We start from the raw sequence: 18,160 nt of genomic DNA, 5'->3' as shown, positions 1-18,160 counted from the left end.
CATGCACACATAAAAAAAATGTTTTTATTTTGTTTATTTTGTTTAGCCAGGATAGACTCTTGAGTTGCAAACGCTTGTTTTCAAGTGTCCCAGGTACACCAAACAAAATACAATCTGCTGCACTCATCCATGCACACACCTTATACACACCACCCACAACCAACACAGAGATATCGCAGCTTGCAGCATGGGCAGAGGCTGCAACAGCCAACAACAGCAACAACAAACAGAAGATCCCTAAAGCATTCCCTGAACTGGGTGCGATTCAACACGCTTTTATTTACTATCAATATGATGAATGATTTTGTCGTCAGCAGTTAATCAGCAATGCATAGCTGCTCTTCAAGCTGAAATATGCATTAAAAGATTGTTTCTTTGATTCCAATACATATGCAATTTTAGAAAAACAAGTTTTAGTTTTTTTTTTTTTTTTTCTTCTATCAATCCTGCGGTAGTAAACACATCCATACACATACTGCATGTGAGTGAACGTGCATGTGCATATTTAGACAATATATTTTAAATCTCTGATTCCATGGGGAACACACTACTGAAGATAGAAACCAAAGGCGGCAGGTCGACACTGCATAAAGGCTGCCTGTGTCTGTTTGAGCGATTCTGAAATTGGAGCGCAGCGCCCTCTAGAGGATCGTTCCGGGACCGCGGGATCCGTCGGGTTTAAAAGCTCCGTCAGGGAGTGATTTGGTGACAGTGCTGAAAGGGTTCTTTACTGTAAACTTCGTGCGGGATTTCTAGCTGTCTGCAAGAGCATGGCCAACAAACAACAGCCTCCTTTTCTACACCTGGCGGAACTGACATCCTCGCAGTTCCTGGATATTTGGAAGCACTTTGACTCCGACGGTCAGTATAGTTCTGTTAAATGCCACACTTTAAAGGAAAAAAAAACAAACTTTATTTGTGTGTTTGTTTTAAATTTTTTTTTTTTTTATCTTGTATTAAATTGCTAATAACAAGTTTGCTACGCTTTGAAGTTAGTATGTGTTTATTTATTCGGATTTATGGGTATGGGACAGGATTTATCCACTAAGATGCAGAATTGTATTTAAAACTACACTGAAGACCAGTTTGAGAATATGCCAGCTCTGTAGAATCTAACTAAAAGCACTGTTTTGCTTTTATGGACGCTTTGATATGAAGTTGAGTACAGCGTGTATTTCGATTATTTTGGTCATTCATTACAATTTTCAATTATGGGTGTCATGTCATTCTCTTTATTTTATTTTAACATATTTAAGAACGGCACTACGTATTAATAACTTTAAACAAACAACAACTCATTCAGCGATTCATATTCTGTTCGTTCATGAATTATTTCATTCTTTCTCGCGTCCATTCATGCCAGATTTCGTTAGTTGGCAAAGCTCGCCTCTGAAGATGTTTGTGAGTAGGCTGAAGTGAAACAAACCCAAATTCGTATTACAGAGTTCATGCTCTCGAGTCAAACCTCGCTGAGTTACATGAAAACATATTCAGTGTGTTATAACAATGTGCAATATATATATATATATATATATATATATATATATATATATATATATATATATATATATATATATATATATTTAAACTACTAAGTGCATTTAATTCAATTTTTATCTGTGTTTTCTTTTAATTGAATGAGGCGAAACAAAAATACAAACTGTAGACTTAAAAAAAGGTTTCTTTCTTTGTTTTTGTTTTTTTTTTCTTTTTTTAATTAGGCTACTTATTTCATAAAACGTTTGACGTGAAGTGTTTCCAAAGGCTGTACAACCTCGTACAATCCAATGAAGTAAACCCGTTGGATATAGTCGTTAGGGGCTATCGCTTCAGATTAATAAATGTCAGGCTAACTACAATACAATTCCCATATTGAATTCATGTTAAAATCTTATCGGCTTATCATTATTTTTTTTATTCGATCCTAACCGTAAAAATAAAGAATTCTAAATAAGCGCCCTTTTTAAAAGTGTGACCAATATGAATGATCTGTAACTTCACTTTACTTCCAATGAGTTTGATATGAATTCATTATGAAATACTGTAGTCAATCCGAAATGGGGTAGTTGTAATTTACAAAGGTATCGCCCTCCTGTAGTAAGTGCAGCGTCAGCACGGTGGAGATTTATTTACACCTTTACTATACACACACGCATAGAAAACTCATTTTATAACGCAGGGTTACACTATTATGATATGCCTGTATATCTGGATCCTCGTTTTTAAAAGATGAAATAGTTACTGAACTTTTGGCACCTATAGTAATCGTCTGGTTTCTTCCTGCGTTTTGTTTCGCGTTTCCCCGCTGAGAAGCGAGCAGCGTTCGTAGCCTCACGAAGCAGCTGTCTCGTATTTGCGCTCTATTTTGTGTTTTTCTTTCAGACAGTATAAAACGTCGCACAATATACATTTAAAAAAGGCCAATACTGTATTACTGTATTTTTGTATTTTATTTATTTCATTCATATAGGCCATTCTTTTATTTTATTTTCTGTCTTTATTAACGAAACGCCTTGGCCACACTTATTTCCCAGCCTGCAGCCATCTGGTTTATTAAACTAAATTTTGTTGATACGAAGAGGTTATAGATACATTAAAAAATACCAAAATCTAATCATTAACAATCAATATCAATTAGTATTTATTTTATATAGCACCTTCCATCGTGGACCACCATCACAAAGCGCTTTACAAGATAGTGAGGAACAATGCATAATACATTAAATACAAGCTAGGATGTGAATTCTAGACATTGTGGATGAGTGTGTCATACAGAATCATACGAATAAAATGGAGGGAAAAATCTGAAATAGCAATTTAGAGAACAGCTAATAACAGATATCAGGCTTAAAGAGCATTGAAAGCAAGAGAGAACAAGTGGGTCTTGAGAGTTGATTTGAAGCGAGCGACAGTGGGAGCTGCACGCACTAAAGCAGGGAGAGTTCCAGAGAACAGCGGGTTAGTTTATAGACGCTCTTTCCCCAAAGCACCATTAGCGCAATCTGAAAACAGATAAGAACCCATTTAAGATATTTACTGTCCCTTCCTTAAGCATTTGAGTGGCGCTGTATTCCCATTTTGCGCTAATGAGGAATCGGATACAGAGCTGTTAAGTGCCGCTCTGCACGGTACAGTATGTGTTGACTAAAGTCTTTGTTCAGTCTATTGGAATCCTCCTTTAATGTATCAAGCACATATCCATTGGAAATGCTTCAGATCCCCTCAGAAACAGCTGGCTTGATATCATGGTTAAGTGCTTGATCCCGTGCTTGTTTTCCAATGATCCCGATACACTCATTTCTAATGAGGTAATAAAGACGCAGATATGCGCAGAGCTGTGTGTATATGGTGGCTGAGGTCGCTTTACTGTGCTAGTCTTCACCTCTGATTCTAATAGGTCTGTTTGTTTAGCAGACAGCACCAGCTGGTGGGAGGATAGTATAGTGACCTGAATATTATGGACACAGCTATGAAGGTATAAAGGAATAGAGGGTAGCATCTAGGGCAGCTCCCAATGCGTGTTATTGTGTGAACTCCTGAGGCTTTTGTAATAACATGACCTGCAATTTCCACCTTCTGAGTCTGAACCAGCCATCTGGCAAGGCGGTTTCCACAGGCACTTTCGATTGAGGTCACTCTGCGAGACTGTGGGGATCTTAGCCCACAGCGCTGACCTTGAATACTTTTAATTCTTTCAACAACGCATTTGCAAGTTTGCACCCTCTGCGTGGTTAAACTTACAAAGAAGCCAAAGCCAAATAAGAACATTGAGCCCCAATAAGGGATGCATCAGTGCTGTTTGCTGTGCTTCATTGTATAGTAACAGGAGATGCCTAAAATCAACAGCTGTTTTAGTTTGTCTCTGGCTTTTTTGTTTTGTTCTCCAATAACTAACTTGGTTTTCATAACCAAGAATTTGAGTGAATCATCAGGAATAACAGAGCCTTCAAGGTAAATAATTGAGCAGTTTATTTTCAGTGAGGTCATTGAAATGCCTGCAAATAAAACAATAACTTATAGATCCCCGAGCCAGCCCTGGTGCAATGGTGCAGGACCCCCCCCCCCCCCTTACTGAAGAACACGCTGGCATCATGCACTCCCTCCTCCTGCGGCTCCTCTCAGGAACACGCCTGGACATGCCTCTCTGCGCAGCCTCCTAATGCATTTAACAAGCATCAGGATCAAAATGAACCCAACAGCAGGGTTGTAAATACATCACAATGTCATTCTTTCTAGAGGTGATCCTCTCTGTGTTTTACTGCAGACACCTATTATATTAACAGTACAAGCTTTGAGAGTTGTTAACATGCAGGTTAGTAAGAGCCAGCTTCCTCACTGATCAGGGTTACATGTGGCTAAATTGTCTTGTGACATCACATGGGCGCAATGTGTTTCACATAATAAAGCCCCACCTGCAACAAGGTATCTGCCCCAGCAAACTGGGACCAAGCACTTCAGATTCTGGGGGCTTTATCCCGGTTTGCAGGATCAGTGCATAATGTTAAGTTATTAAAATGTGCGTGCTTGACCTGGCCTGCCCCCTGTGCTCTCTGGTCATATTGAGATCTGTGCAAATTTAAATATTGTATCGGATTGTATCTCAATGACTTGGGTTAATCCAGCACATCTGTTTGAAAGGGACTAAAGAGAAGCTACAGGTAAACCTTCTTGTAGGGAACAAATTCATTAGGGCAGCAGAAGCTATGTATTGTATTGCAGTGAGAGCGCAGTACATAGTAGCTGACACTTGAGTTGGGCGTGCATTGCAGTAATATCACTATTATAGAGTAATGCTTTCCCTGTCGTGGTAAAGAAGACCATTCAAAAGCGGTCTTTATAGAACTTTATTTTGGCTAAATGGTGATTGTGCATGTCAAATATATAGTGATGGGAATTCTCCTTCAGTCCTATTCAGTTCTATTCCATAGACAGAGAAACCCCTGAAGGAGATATGCAGTAGGAGATCCTTCCATATACAGTAGGGTGTTTTAAACCCAGGTATAGTGTAATGAAAGCTTGGCATGCGTGCTGCATTTGTATAAGAATCTATGGACTATGGGGAGGCAGCAGGTCAGGTTCACACTTGCTGTAACACTGTGAAGGCGCCTTGTATTAATCCATTGGTGCCATTTAGATCTACAGCCTTGGGTTCCTTGGGATCTGAGATCCCAGTACGTCGTGCCAGCTCAGCTCAGTACAGTATGACGGGGTGGGTCTTCACTCCCAGTGCTGAGTTTTCATGCAAATTTGTTACCTTTGAGGTTCTGTTTTGTTCTTTTTATTCTCCTGCATTGAGGATGATGGCACTGGGACTGCTGCTGGTCGCAGCTGGAGAGAACGTGCAGAGCAGCTAACAGTACCTACTATACAGGAGTTCCTGTCTGCTAGGCTGGGGAGATGCTCCTGTGCAGGAGCCCACCTAGTAGCAGTCTCCTTTCAGAGACCAGAAGGCCACTATTAATTTATCATCTTCTACCCCTTTGCATAATAATTTGTTTAACTTCAGCTACATGATAGAAAGAAGCAGCCAACACAGACAGCGTTTTGAATAACAAGTGCTGGAGGGAAATCTGAATTTGTATACTGGCAAATAAAAACAAATCAGAGCTGGACAGTAGTTTGTAATTCACCCCATCCATCTTTGTTTTCCAGTAAACTCATAACTACTGGAGTTAAAAGGTTCTTACCCTATGATAATGTTCTCTGGTTCTCATTGTGCAAGCACTGAGGATGCTGGCACTGCACCCTGTTAAGACCCTGTTACTGAGCTTTCTGAATTAAATTTGCTGGCTTTAATACCTCATTTAATTGGCTGGCCCTGATATATATACATATGGGGCAGTGCTGAAGTCTCTGTAAAAGACAGCTCTGTTTATTACAGGAACAGCTGGTGCAGAGTGGTCTTTATCCCAGAGTATCACAAAGCTCCTGCTGAGGACACAAATGAATTCCATTGCGCTTTCACGGCTTAGTGTCTGACACGCGGCAGAAAAGCAATTACTGTGCTTGAGCCCCGAACACATTCCGTGGCTGAAAAGTTGAGGATTCATTTACATCAAGAGCCCAGGAGAAGGATTGGTCCCCGACTTAGAGAGTTACCGCTCCTGACATAGTCACCTGAGATGCTGGAAATGCATTTTTAGATATGTCTGCTGTATCCATTGAGACCTCGTTTCTAGAGCCCCCAGTTACTCTGGGGGGGTGGGGGGGTGGGGGGGGTAGTGTCAGAAGTAGCCATGGTAACATTTGAATGGCCTGTAGTGAGATTGGGCTAGGGACACCAGTACGCTTTCATTGAATGACCACATGGGGAAACTTCATAACCACAGAAGAAGACAGGACCTCAGTAAGTTCAAGTTACCCCATGCAGCCCGGAGCATTGGTCAAACTCGGTCCCCTCCTGCCCCCTACTGAGCTACACACAACTAGATCCGACTCCGAGGAGCTGCGGTTACAGGTGTCATACTGCGTCCCACTCCACCAAGGTTACCCTCCAGAATATTTGCTTAGAGGCCAGACATACGAAAACCCAATCCCTCATTTGTTTACTGACTTCAGCAATCACTGCTGCTGGGTTCTGTCACAGACAGTGACAGCAGAACCCTTTCTCTCCCAGGCAGCCATTCATCTCTCTGATTAGCGTGTAAATACTGTACAAACCTGGGCGGGACTGCTGAAGGTTATTTTGCATCCCTGTTTCCAAAAAAAAAATGACACACCTAAAGCAACCGGTAAGGGAATTACGTCGGGACACAACTGTCTTACTAACACCATCAACCCCACCCAAGTCTCAGGAAACTGGGAGTTCAGCCCACCACTGGAATGAAACCAGTAGAGACCACAAGAAAAAAAGTTTGCACCATAGAGCCATTTTGGGGTTTTTTTTGATACTGAGATATTGAGGGTTTCTTTTTGTTAAGAAAATTAATGAACATGCCATTTTCAAACAGCAGGAATTACCTGTCACCTGGAGATTTCCCTTTTGTCTCTTCAAATAAAAGGACTTCAAAGACGTCTGCAGCAAACCAACACCAATTAGAGGAAGAGGGAGCTTGTGCATTAACCCTCCTGGTAGAGTGTAGACTGTTGCATTTATGTTGCATTTAGTGCCAGAAGAAGTGATAACGTGCTGGTAAAACATGGTCAAAGCACATCAGCGTGTTGTCAAGCAGTCTAAAAGCATACGGATGGTAAAGCACATTACATGCCTGTGTGGAGAGTGGAGACGGGGTTATCATCTTTGTGAGAGATGACAGCCTTCCTTCAGTAAGATTCAGAGTGCTCAGGAATCTACAGCTACCTCTGGCACAGGCAGCAGAGTGACCACAGCGCCGGAGAGATACCACGAGCATTCCCTCTTTATACACACAGAAGCAAGCTTGAGTGTGCAAAATACCCACCTGGGGTTAGACAAGCAAACCACAACCCTGGTCTTAAGAAACTCCCTAACTTCAAACTGTCAATCATAAAAGGAAAACAAATATATAAGAAACAGTTTATGAAAAATATGGGACTGATGAAATGCTTTTCAAAAAATCCAGGGGTGTCTTCATCCTGCAGGCTTTGTGAATTCCCCCCCCCCCCCCCCACAATATCTGATCTTGGCTGGCATGTAAAGGGGTATTGTTCTTCCCAAGCAGGTCCCTGGTTGGCAGTGAATCTGCTGCGGTGTCATTAACAGGCTCCAGATAGTCAGCAGTCACAAAGGCAGAGCTGGAGAGAGATGTGCGAGGCCAGACAGAGACCTTAGATAAAAGCCCCATGAAAGAAAAAAACAACTGCTCTTAAATTAGATTTTATACTGCAGCAACATTCTGTTTCCTTCTTGTGGCTCATCATATAATTCACCAGCTCGTTATAATGCATATTTTATACAGTATATAATATGCATCATATAGCCGTTCAGTTGGTATTAGAGAAACTGAACGTTGGCATGTGGTAGTTGTGGTAGGAAGTGATCTGGAAGAAAGCCTTACTAAATGCACAGATGATGTATTGCAGGTTAGAGCTATTTCAGTTTGACTTTTGCAGCAGATACAACAGACTGATGCTGAACGGGTTAATGCTGAGAAAGAATCTTGGTTCAAAACTTGGACTTAACTAGTCAGACTGGTTCAAAACTCAAAAGGGATCATGTTATGACCTCTAGCCTTTTTAAAGATTCTCAGTCAGTTATCTAAGTTCCCTGGTTTCATTGTGTTTCAGGCAATGGGTACATCGAAGGGAAAGAGCTGGAGAACTTTTTCACAGAGTTGGAGAAGGCAAGGAGAGGAGCAGGGGTGGTAAGGCAATTTTGTATGCACCCAACTGGAAGATGGTTTTGGAAACCTTGTGGAACAAGTGACCTTAGATTTGGACAAACAGTGATTATCATTTCATTCCCAAATAGCCACTAAACTCACAGGACTCTTCAAGGAGCAACACAGTCATGTTTGAGAGGGCTGCTGCTAGAATGGATCAACCCACAGAAACAATTAATTGAGCAAATTAAAAAGAAATGTGGGTGTTGCAAGAAGATGTGAATAATTGTTTTAGTGTGTCAGTGTAGTTAACTGCAGCGTACTGCCATCCTCATTTATTAGCAATCCTCATGTTTCACTTGCTTGTAAGTCTGTGGTGTTGCGTGATTTTTCTGGCACGTGTAAATCGTCATGTTATGGAAACTTTTTGGTTTTGTTTGTTTACTTTCTTATGAGAAATTGACTTTACAATTGTGATTATCTTTTTCTTTTTTCGGACAGGGAGGCCCAAGCTCCAATGTTTCAGAAAAAATGAAAGAATTCATGCAGAACTTCGACAAGAATGCTGATGGGAGAATTGAACTGTCAGAGGTAGGTCCTGGACTTTGTTAAATACCAGTACTGTAGCTCAGTCCAGTTCAGGTTAGTATATTCACTTTGTGCCTATACTCAATAAAGTAACAATACAACAATTACAATTGATATATATATATATATAATGTAGTATCAGTATTCAGACAGTAGCTCTATACAGTATTCAGACAGTAACGCTACAGTATTTTAATATCCATAGCTCAATACAACAGGGTCTATTTCTAAAACTTGAAGTGCTGTTATAGTCGGTCGCAAAACAACTGGGCATGTATCTTTCTTTTAATGTGTCTGTGTGGGCAATGAGGCCAGGGCGCTCCCCCCATCCCCGTCCCGATCCCTGTGAGATCGTCAGGAAGTGAAAGTCGTGTAAAGCAGGCAGGACCTGCACTTTTCATCTCCTGACCGCTGTCAGAACCACAGCGCACCCGCACAGGGCAGGGTGTCGAGGGCCCCAGAAAGCAGTATTTCAATCTCTCGCTGGCTTGCTTTGAGCTGCTAATTCAATCTCCTTTAAGGCGCTGTAATGTATTCATTTAAAATGACCTCAGCCATCACTTGTAGTGCAATGAGAATGTCATACAAGTTTACAGAGAATAAGTATTATTGAAACGCCGTGGCTGCCTGCAATAGAAGACATGCAAGCACTGACTGCTGCTTCATTTATTAGCACAGCAAAAAACAAACATAGAAGCGGTATATAGTTGTCTTAAGACATTATTCCCCTGCGAATATTGAACAGCCTTTCCCTTATAAAAGTGAAGCTGTAGAGTATTAAGCTGATGTGTCAAGTGTACAGTGAAGCTGTTCAATTAATTGCTTCACTTGCTAGCCTGTGATTTTATGAAGCTGGGTTTTGGTTGTAGTCCGGTGTTTCTGCTCTGTGTGTGTGAATTGGGACTGTCCATTGCCTCTATGGCTGACAGTGTAGCAGAAACCCTTATCAGGTTGTAAATGAATCTGTATTTTCTGACTCCTTTTTTTTTTTCATTGCCCGCAGCTGGCTCAGATTCTACCCACAGAAGAGAACTTCCTACTGTGTTTTAGACAGTTTGTCAGCTCCAGCTCTGAGTTTATGGAGGTAGGTGGAACATACGGTCCAACTGTACAGGAACACTGAAAGCACTTCACCACTGACTGGGCTGTGTTACACAGGGTAGCAGGTTTTTCATCATGCAAACTGATTGCCCTAGAGGGCCTGTACCTATTCCCAGTACTGCTATACCAACCGATTATTCAATTATTGAGGTGGAGCTCCGCACAGAACTCAGGTGCTGGCAATCAGGTGAGGGGCATTGCTGTTGATTGGGCTAATTTACCGTTCTCAGTAAAACAAGAGAAGAAGCAGATGCTTGGGTTTGTGATTGCTGCTTTTCATTGATTCTGTGGAGAACAGCGATCCACACAAACCCCAACAGCTGCTTCTTCACTTGTTTTACTTAGAATGGCAAATTACACCAATGACCCTCACCTGTGGAGAGCTTCATCTGAATAATAATCATTCTGAGATGGAGAAATAGTGTGGTACCAAACCACCAAACTAGCTGGGAATGGAGGGATGGAGCTTATGAATTCTAAGTGCATTTTCTTGTTATACCGTTAATGGCCATACATGTGTAAAGAATTGTGTTCTAGTCCTGGCTTTATTTTAAAATGTTACCACTCTTTCTAATTTCCCAGATAGCTGGGTGTCCCAGCCCTAGTTAATGGAAGCACAAAATGTTGTGAGAGAAGTGAGACACCGCAGCTGTGACCTAAATGCACTAAGTACTGTGCTGCTAAAAGATGTTAACGTTATGCTGTCTGGCATTTTATAGAGATAACACTGCTTTTATAAATCTCTTTAAATCCCTCAGCAATACTGCAGAAATCTGTGGGTGTCATTATTTAATGTCATATACTTCTGCTTGCCTGATATTCCCAAAGAGCAGTTTTTCATTACCTTAGCCCACATCTAATAAAGGTCTTGTTTCTCAGATGAAGATGCTGTTAGGGAATGGGTCGGTCAGCTCTGGGGTTTTCTTCTGTTTTTCTTCAGATCCGAGTTCAATAAAGGAAAAAAAAAAGTCTAGTTCATTTGCAAATAACCTTATGGTGTCCATTAAGATATGATATTCCACTTCGAGTACAGAAACACTGTAATATGTTTTTCTTCTTTTTATTAGTTTTTGTTATATTTACTTTAAAATGCATCATGTGTTTTTCATTTTATGCTGCTGTGAATGATTCGTCTCATTTCTGTCATTCCTTGTCAAATGATCTAACTGAATAAATTGTGAAATTGTAACTTCTCATGAGCAGCTTTGATGTCTAGATATCTCAATGATAAGAGTTAGGAACACTGGGGAATATCCAAAGGGAATTATTTATATATATATATATATATATATAGAGAGAGAGAGAGAGAGAGAGAGAGAGAGAGAGAGAGAGAGAGAGAGAGAGAGAGAGAGAGAGAGACATTCAGACGGAGAGGAAAGACTCCACCACCTCCAATCGTTTGGCTCATTATTGAGAACAAAAATGTAATGTTATTTTATTGTTTCTTATGGTCAGGCTTGGAGGAAGTATGACACTGACCGCAGTGGGTATATCGAAGCCAATGAACTCAAGGTAAGATGTCCGGAATAACACAGCGCCGGATTTCCAGCATCTAAGCTGTGTTGAAAATTCCTGCTTTATTGAAATTAAAGAGACCATGCAATTTGAAAATACATGACATTTAAGAGCAGAAGGAGACAATATTAGACTGGTGTTATCCCAGAAAGTGTGATACAAGTGTCATTTCTTGACCTTGCTAAATTAAATGAATCATGCCTTATTGGCAGCAGTTGCTGCTGAAGGAAATGTAATTACCTGTATAGAGCCGTGATGCAAATACATGCAAAGCAGCCTTCCAGAAGAGATAGTAGAAACAACACAATATACAAATCCAACAAATCACAGCCATCCGGCCGTTTGTAACCATTCAAATCACCTCTGTGCAGAAGCTGGTAGACAACTTGGAGCTGGCAAGGCGACTAAAAGGAAACAGGGCTTGCTTGCTGATATTGTTTTTAATTGAAGCCCTCGGTCCAGCTATGCTTTTTCTCGTGTGACCGGAGTCTTTTAAATAAGAAGCTTTAGTGTTAGACATAGCAGTGAAGTTTGATGTCTCAAGAGGATATGTCCATTACTTACTCAAAGCCAGAACCTTCTCAATTAGCTGTACTAATCACAATTGACAAGAGCTTTCTAAATGCTGCAGCAAACGGTAAGACAGATTGGCATCTGACACTGCACTATAAAGCATGTCAGCAGTGGTGATGTCTGCATCATGCTAGTATGGGACAAAACAGGGTCATATTTTACTGTAAGGGAAAAAGATCAGTGTTATAGAATCAGCAGGAAACAGTTGCAGGTTTTCATCCATAACTTAAACACTCAATCACAAACCGAAGGCGTCTGAGTCTTACACCAATTGAAATGTGGGTCTGCCGGGCTTACTTAAGCTCACTTAAATCTTTTCTTTAACATTCAAACTCTCTCTTAACAAAGCTGGCCCCATGGGGAGCACAGGGTGATACTGCCCTACAGAGATACCGCAGCTCCAGGCCAGACTCCACAGCACACCCAGCACAAGAGACCAGCAGTCTGACAGTTTCTAATTGCAACGTCTCCCTTGCAGGCTTTCTTGTCAGACTTGTTAAAGAAGGCCAACAGGCACTACGATGATCAGAAGCTGCATGAGTACACACAGACAATAGTAAGTAGCTTTCTCTGTCATGCTAGCCTGTGCCATGTCACAAGTGACCTTGCCTCATAGTCATCCAAAAACAATATATTGGTATAAACTTTGGATTTGCATACAGTGCTGCACGCATTCTTTATTGTAGAGTGCTGTGTTTGAGCTTGAAGGTGCACAGATGCCTAATCTCCAATACAGTACAGGCTTTGTCTTGAAGAGAAAACGCTGGAGCTGCCCAGCCTCCCCAAACCTCCTCACATCCTCAAGGTCATAAGCATGTCTCCTGTCCTGTTTGACCTATTAAACTGCTTGGTGCAAGACAGTGAGTCAGTGAAGGCTTTGCTCACACACAGGGCAGTACTTTGAGCAGCTACGATATTTATACAATTCTTAAATACCACCCCTCTCAAAAGTGTAGCCAAGTGTAATAAAGCAATAGTGAAAGCTTGGTAAGCATTGTAAATTTTGAAGCATTCTGCAAGGAATACATTAATTTGTAATGGTATATTAAACTAGCAAGAAACCATAAGTGTTGTGGGTGGTTTCTTCCTTATGCTACTGTAGTAAAAATTATGATTTTCCAAAATGGGGCACTCTGTGTTATTGCTAAAGTTGGGTTGTAAACTACAGTCTCTGGATTCATCTAATTCACTTTTTTTTTGCTTTCTTTTCAACAACAGCTTAAAATGTTTGATACCAATGGAGACGGGAAGCTGGGACTGTCTGAAATGGCCCGGTGGGTAGCGGGGTTTTCAACCATGTGTGCTTAAGAAGATCAGAGCCTCGCCAAGCTGGGTCTTCTCTGTTCATTTTTACAGGAGCGTTTCCAGAATTGTGTATCTTTCCCTTCCTTTGAACTTTTGTAATAGGGTAGGGGAGGTTGTATGGAGCATTATACAGACACAGATATTAAAACAAACACAGCATAAAGCATTAGAAACAGAATCAATACTGTCACAAATTCAGCAGTTATGCTGTACTGTCAATAATGACATTGCTGTTATGTGTGTACTTAAAGAGTTACTACAATGTAATCACAATAACGAGATACCAACTTGTATGGCTTTTATAATCTTTCTAGGTTATTACCAGTCCAGGAAAACTTCCTTCTCAAATTCCAGGTAAGGATTAACTTTGTTCAATAAGAAATTGCTTTACTAAGCTAGCTCTCTGCGTTTGGATGTGACGGATGAAAGACACAGGGAAGATGACAGCTGCAGAGGCTTGGGACTCTAATACATGTACAACTTTATTATTATTATTATTATTATTATTATTATTATTATTATTATTATTATTATTATTATTATTATTTATTTCTTAGCAGACGCCCTTATCCAGGGTGACTTACAATTGTTACAAGATATCACATTATTGTTTACATACAATTACATACAACTTGTATCAACCACACCCTGTTTGGGACTTGTCAGTCTGCAGGCACTCGTGCTGTAAACCACACGTCCACATGTGTCAATTGTTCCAGTTAGTGTCTAGTGATCAATGGAAGCCATCAGTGCAGGTAGTCATACTTTTTCAAAACTAAAAATCCTCTTATTGCAGTTGGAATTACCAGGGTATTTCTGTGAATACTGTTTGGATGGATGTCATATTTCAACATATGAAAATTGCCTTCTGTTTAAGCCAAGACCCCACCTAGTCTTGTTCTCATTCAAAATGTACCAAAGTCAGTTTTCCTTTTGTCTTCCAAATATGTTTCTTTTGGTGAATAAAATACTAATCCACCACGTTTCTCTTTACAGGGAGCGAAATTAAATGCAGAACAGTTCAACGCAATATTCACATACTACGACAAGGTAAGCTTTCTCTGTCTTTGACTAGACTTGCCTTTCTAAAGACGGACGGATGTCTGTCCGCTCCACTGCCCGTAGAACGCTCCTGTAGCACAGTCTAATACTCATGTAATAGCATGAAATAACCCGCGACCATATCGAGATCATATCCATTGCGATTAGTTTCAGAAACACAGTGCCAGTACATCCTCAGTTTGATCTGATCTGTGATTGCTGTATCTTCTTCAGGGTCACGGATTCCTCTGTCAGAAACAAGCAGAGCACATTATCATTTTCTCTAAAGATAGAGGCACAAACAGGACAGGCTGCCACAGCCTCTACCTGTCACCCCTGCTCTGGGTGTTTTCAGCAGGCGCAGTGTACCCTCAGGTGCTGTGTCCCGCAATATCGTGTTACTGTCCTCTGTATGAGACAATGTCCTTGACGGGTATTTTTTCCTCTGCCTGCAGTTCATTGGTAAGGTGCTATTCTCTGGAGGCTGGAGGCACCTTTTTTAAACCCTGTCGCCACTAATTATTTATAATTTAAACTTGACCCCTGGACATTAAAAAGTTTCGCAGTTTCACCTTGTCATGTTGTTGGTTCTGAATCACTGGGTTACTTTAAGACCCAGAGTTTTTAGACTAACCAGCTACTAGGAAACAGGCGAGCACTGATGGGCGAAATGGCCTCCTCTCTTTCCAGAATTTTCTGTTGTTCTAATACAGTTTCGAAAGTAAGGCCCCATATGCGTAATCACAGATATGCTGAAGAATGGTTCCCAAATAAACGCAGAGTGTGCGGCTTAGAGACAGAAAAAAAGATTTGAATAGAAATGAAATCTGAGCGGCTGAAAAGGACAGACCCCGCTCCTCAGAACTTACTTTATTATTATTTTAAGATTCTAAGATTTCTGCATGCACCAAACAATCAATTCTAAATGAAGCCCTGCCCTGAGCTCCTGATGCCTTTGGAGTGCATATTAATATGCATGGAGACATTGTTTGCTGAATAAAACTCACCTGCAGTTATTCCTAAATGAAAATCCAATGCAGTTACAATACTGCACATTAATTACTGCAGATTATTACATTAAACTTCAGATTCATTTCCACAAACTGCCCCACGATACTTTTGCACTGTAATTTTGCATTTAAGCCATTTACCATAGCTTACCATGGCTTGCCTTTTTTTTTTATATGCTTTACCATACCTCTCTGGACTTTACAGTGCTTCACTGTGCTTGATTACCCTTTGCTATGCTTTTACTGTGGTACTCTTCTAAAGGTTTGCAATTCAGATTGAATGCTGTCACCCCATTGCCCTGTTTGTGTTTGTTCAGGATGGCAATGGCTACATCGATGAGCAGGAGCTGGACGCCCTGCTTAAAGACCTCTCTGAGAAGAACAAGCAAGTGAGTGGTCAAGATTTAAACCCTGCTTCATGCAGTGCAGCTTGCAGATCAGACTTCCAGAAACAGGACGCGTCCCCAGAACACCCCACTGCACGAGCAGAAGCGCCACATTCATGTTTCAATATTTGAAGAAACCATACAGAATATATACATTTAGAAAAAAAAATTTTTTATTTCCTGGCATCTCATTGGCTGGTACCCTTGGCCGGGGGGTACATTAACTTTCAATAGATGACCAGGAAATAAAAATTACCAGCATAAGAGCCTTTTCACCTGGCAGATATCCTTGAGCCACTTAATTTAAACCACAAAACTTGTTAATGTTTTTTTTTATTTGTAACAGCTGCCAATTTTGTAAGCGCAATAAGACCCTCCAGTGTTGGAGGTATTGGGAAATACTGGACCTTCCAGGGGCTATAAGGCCCTCTGCCTGTGGTGTAGGGCCTCATTTCGCCCTTGGGTGGTCCATTATTATTATTATTTATTTCTTAGCAGACGCCCTTATCCAGGGCGACTTACAATTGTTACAAGATATCACATTATTTTTACATACAATTACATTATTTTTTACACATTATTTTTACATACAATTACCCATTTATACAGTTGAGTTTTTACTGGAGCAATCTAGGTAAAGTACTTTGCTCAAAGGTACAGCAGCAGTGTCCCCCATAAGTATATATAGCTAAAAGAAGTTAGATATAAAATAAAAATGTTATCATGTCACTGTACAACCCAGCTCACATATAGAAGTGCAGGTCAGGGTGCTGGGTATTGTAGTGTATTGTAGAGTACTGTAGGGTATTGTAGGATATTGTAGAGTAATGTACTGTATTGTAGGGTACTGTAGGGTATTGTAGGGTATTGTAGAGTGCTGTAGGATATTGCAGCCCCTGTCTGACACTCTCCCCGATATTCCCTCTGCGTTCTGAAGCAGGACATGGACATCCATAACCTGACCGGCTACAGGCAGACCATCATGTCCCTGTCGGACGGGGGGAAGCTGTACCGCAAAGAGCTGGAGATCGTGCTGTGCCGAGAAGCCATTCTGTGAAGACCCTCTCCCTCCCTCTGGCCCAAACCCTGCCCCCCCCCCCCCCCCCCACCCCACCCCCTCCTGACTCCACCACCTCCTGTGTACTTTAAACAAACACCAGGTGCATGTGCTGAGCTCTACCTATCATCGACTATCAGCTATCAGCGATTGTGTGCTAGAAGCACCAAGACCACTGCAAAGTCTCCCCTGCCCCCCTCCCTACCTCCCCTCACCCACCTCCCCTCTCCCCCCTCCCTGCTTGATCGCAGTGATGCAGGTACGCTCTGAAGCGTCTCGTTTTTTAACTAATAATAATGAATAACAAGGCTTATTATTTAAATGCTTGGTTTGACCTTTATAGCCTACGTCCTATACGTACCCTCAGCTCTTCTCTCTAATGTATCACTGTTAACTTATTTATTTATTATTCTGATTGAGACAAATACTGTTATCAGAGGATGTCACCGGAAACAACAATAAAAGATATCTGATGAACAAACTGCTGGTCGCTTCTATTCTTCCAGCGCCTCCACTGAGACAAAGTGGTATAGAGTACTGAGAAGAGCGTGCTGTTTTAACAGGAGATGTTACCCAGGTCCCTACTTATCCCAAGCCACAGGCTCACCATCTTCCAGTGCCTGCTTCTTCTCTGTCAATAGCTTGCATTGGTTTTACCAGCCTGTGAGATCTCTAGATCTCCTGATTGATCTGGGATTCCTTGAGTCTCAAGAGGGTGTCCCCTTGTAAACGGAGACAGATTCTCCATGATAATGTAAATGCCTTCAGTATTTTCACATTCTGTACAGCATACAGCGTACATACAGGAAAATGAATTGCAGGACTGCCATAGAGTTAGAACAATGGTCCATTTTTATCATCCAGTATGACCTAGAAAATATATTTTCTATATGTCAGAAGGATTATATTATATTTTACTGGGAATATCAGCTGTAAAATGTTATCAGTGTAATAAAAGCACAACTTGAAAAGAAGGGGCCTTGGAGATATTTGTGTAAGTTACTCACCTGGCCTGCCTATAGTAAGCTCTCTAATTCCCCTTAATCTACACCTAGGCAACAAGGCCGTGCAGTCTTGCAGACTCTTTACACCCAACACTGCACTGCATTAGCTAAAGTGTCAAAGAACCTGTAAGACCCTAAATTTAAAATACAAGTACGTTGAGTCTTTGGGAAGCCTGTGAATGAAACACGCTGTACTTCTCTTTTCTATCAGCCGTCTGTAAATTCCCAGGCTGTTCAGCACGAGTGTCCCGCTAACAAAGAAACACAGCCTTGCGAGCTGCTTCTCTAAAGCTGCTTGGGTTTTTTTCTATAAGAGACTCCCAGGTTCTACCAAAATGTT

The 18,160-nt window shown here is 41.1% G+C and overlaps 1 protein-coding gene across 2 annotated transcripts; it reads left to right on the top strand.

Moving 5' to 3' along the window:
* Window positions 1-695: 695 nt before the first annotated feature.
* Window positions 696-17,297, top strand: LOC117425879 (calretinin-like). Of its 2 annotated transcripts, none has more exons than XM_034043165.3 (11): window positions 696-861; window positions 8,206-8,282; window positions 8,742-8,831; window positions 9,832-9,912; window positions 11,385-11,441; window positions 12,496-12,573; window positions 13,236-13,291; window positions 13,637-13,676; window positions 14,319-14,372; window positions 15,691-15,762; window positions 16,700-17,297. In XM_034043165.3, exons 1-11 carry the CDS (start codon window positions 771-773, stop codon window positions 16,814-16,816), a joined length of 813 nt encoding a protein of 270 aa, XP_033899056.1. In that variant the 5' UTR covers window positions 696-770; the 3' UTR covers window positions 16,817-17,297. The 2 variants fall into 2 exon arrangements, with proteins under 2 accessions (XP_033899056.1, XP_033899055.1); XM_034043164.3 differs by having other exon boundaries at window positions 16,697-17,297.
* Window positions 17,298-18,160: the final 863 nt, after the last annotated feature.

Source organism: Acipenser ruthenus, chromosome 20, assembly GCF_902713425.1.
Source record: "Acipenser ruthenus chromosome 20, fAciRut3.2 maternal haplotype, whole genome shotgun sequence".
Lineage (NCBI taxonomy): Eukaryota > Metazoa > Chordata > Actinopteri > Acipenseriformes > Acipenseridae > Acipenser > Acipenser ruthenus.
The sequence above is the reverse complement of the archived record's forward strand: the minus strand, read 5'-3'. Positions and strand labels throughout refer to the sequence as shown.

Bases quoted from the DNA above. Each gene is read 5' to 3' on its own strand.
- LOC117425879 (XM_034043164.3), top strand. From the start codon at position 771: ATGGCCAACAAACAACAGCCTCCTTTTCTACACCTGGCGGAACTGACA. The intron at 862-8,205 runs GTCAGTATAGTT...ATTGTGTTTCAG, and splicing joins GAAGCACTTTGACTCCGACG to GCAATGGGTACATCGAAGGG. The intron at 11,442-12,495 runs GTAAGATGTCCG...TCTCCCTTGCAG, and splicing joins TCGAAGCCAATGAACTCAAG to GCTTTCTTGTCAGACTTGTT.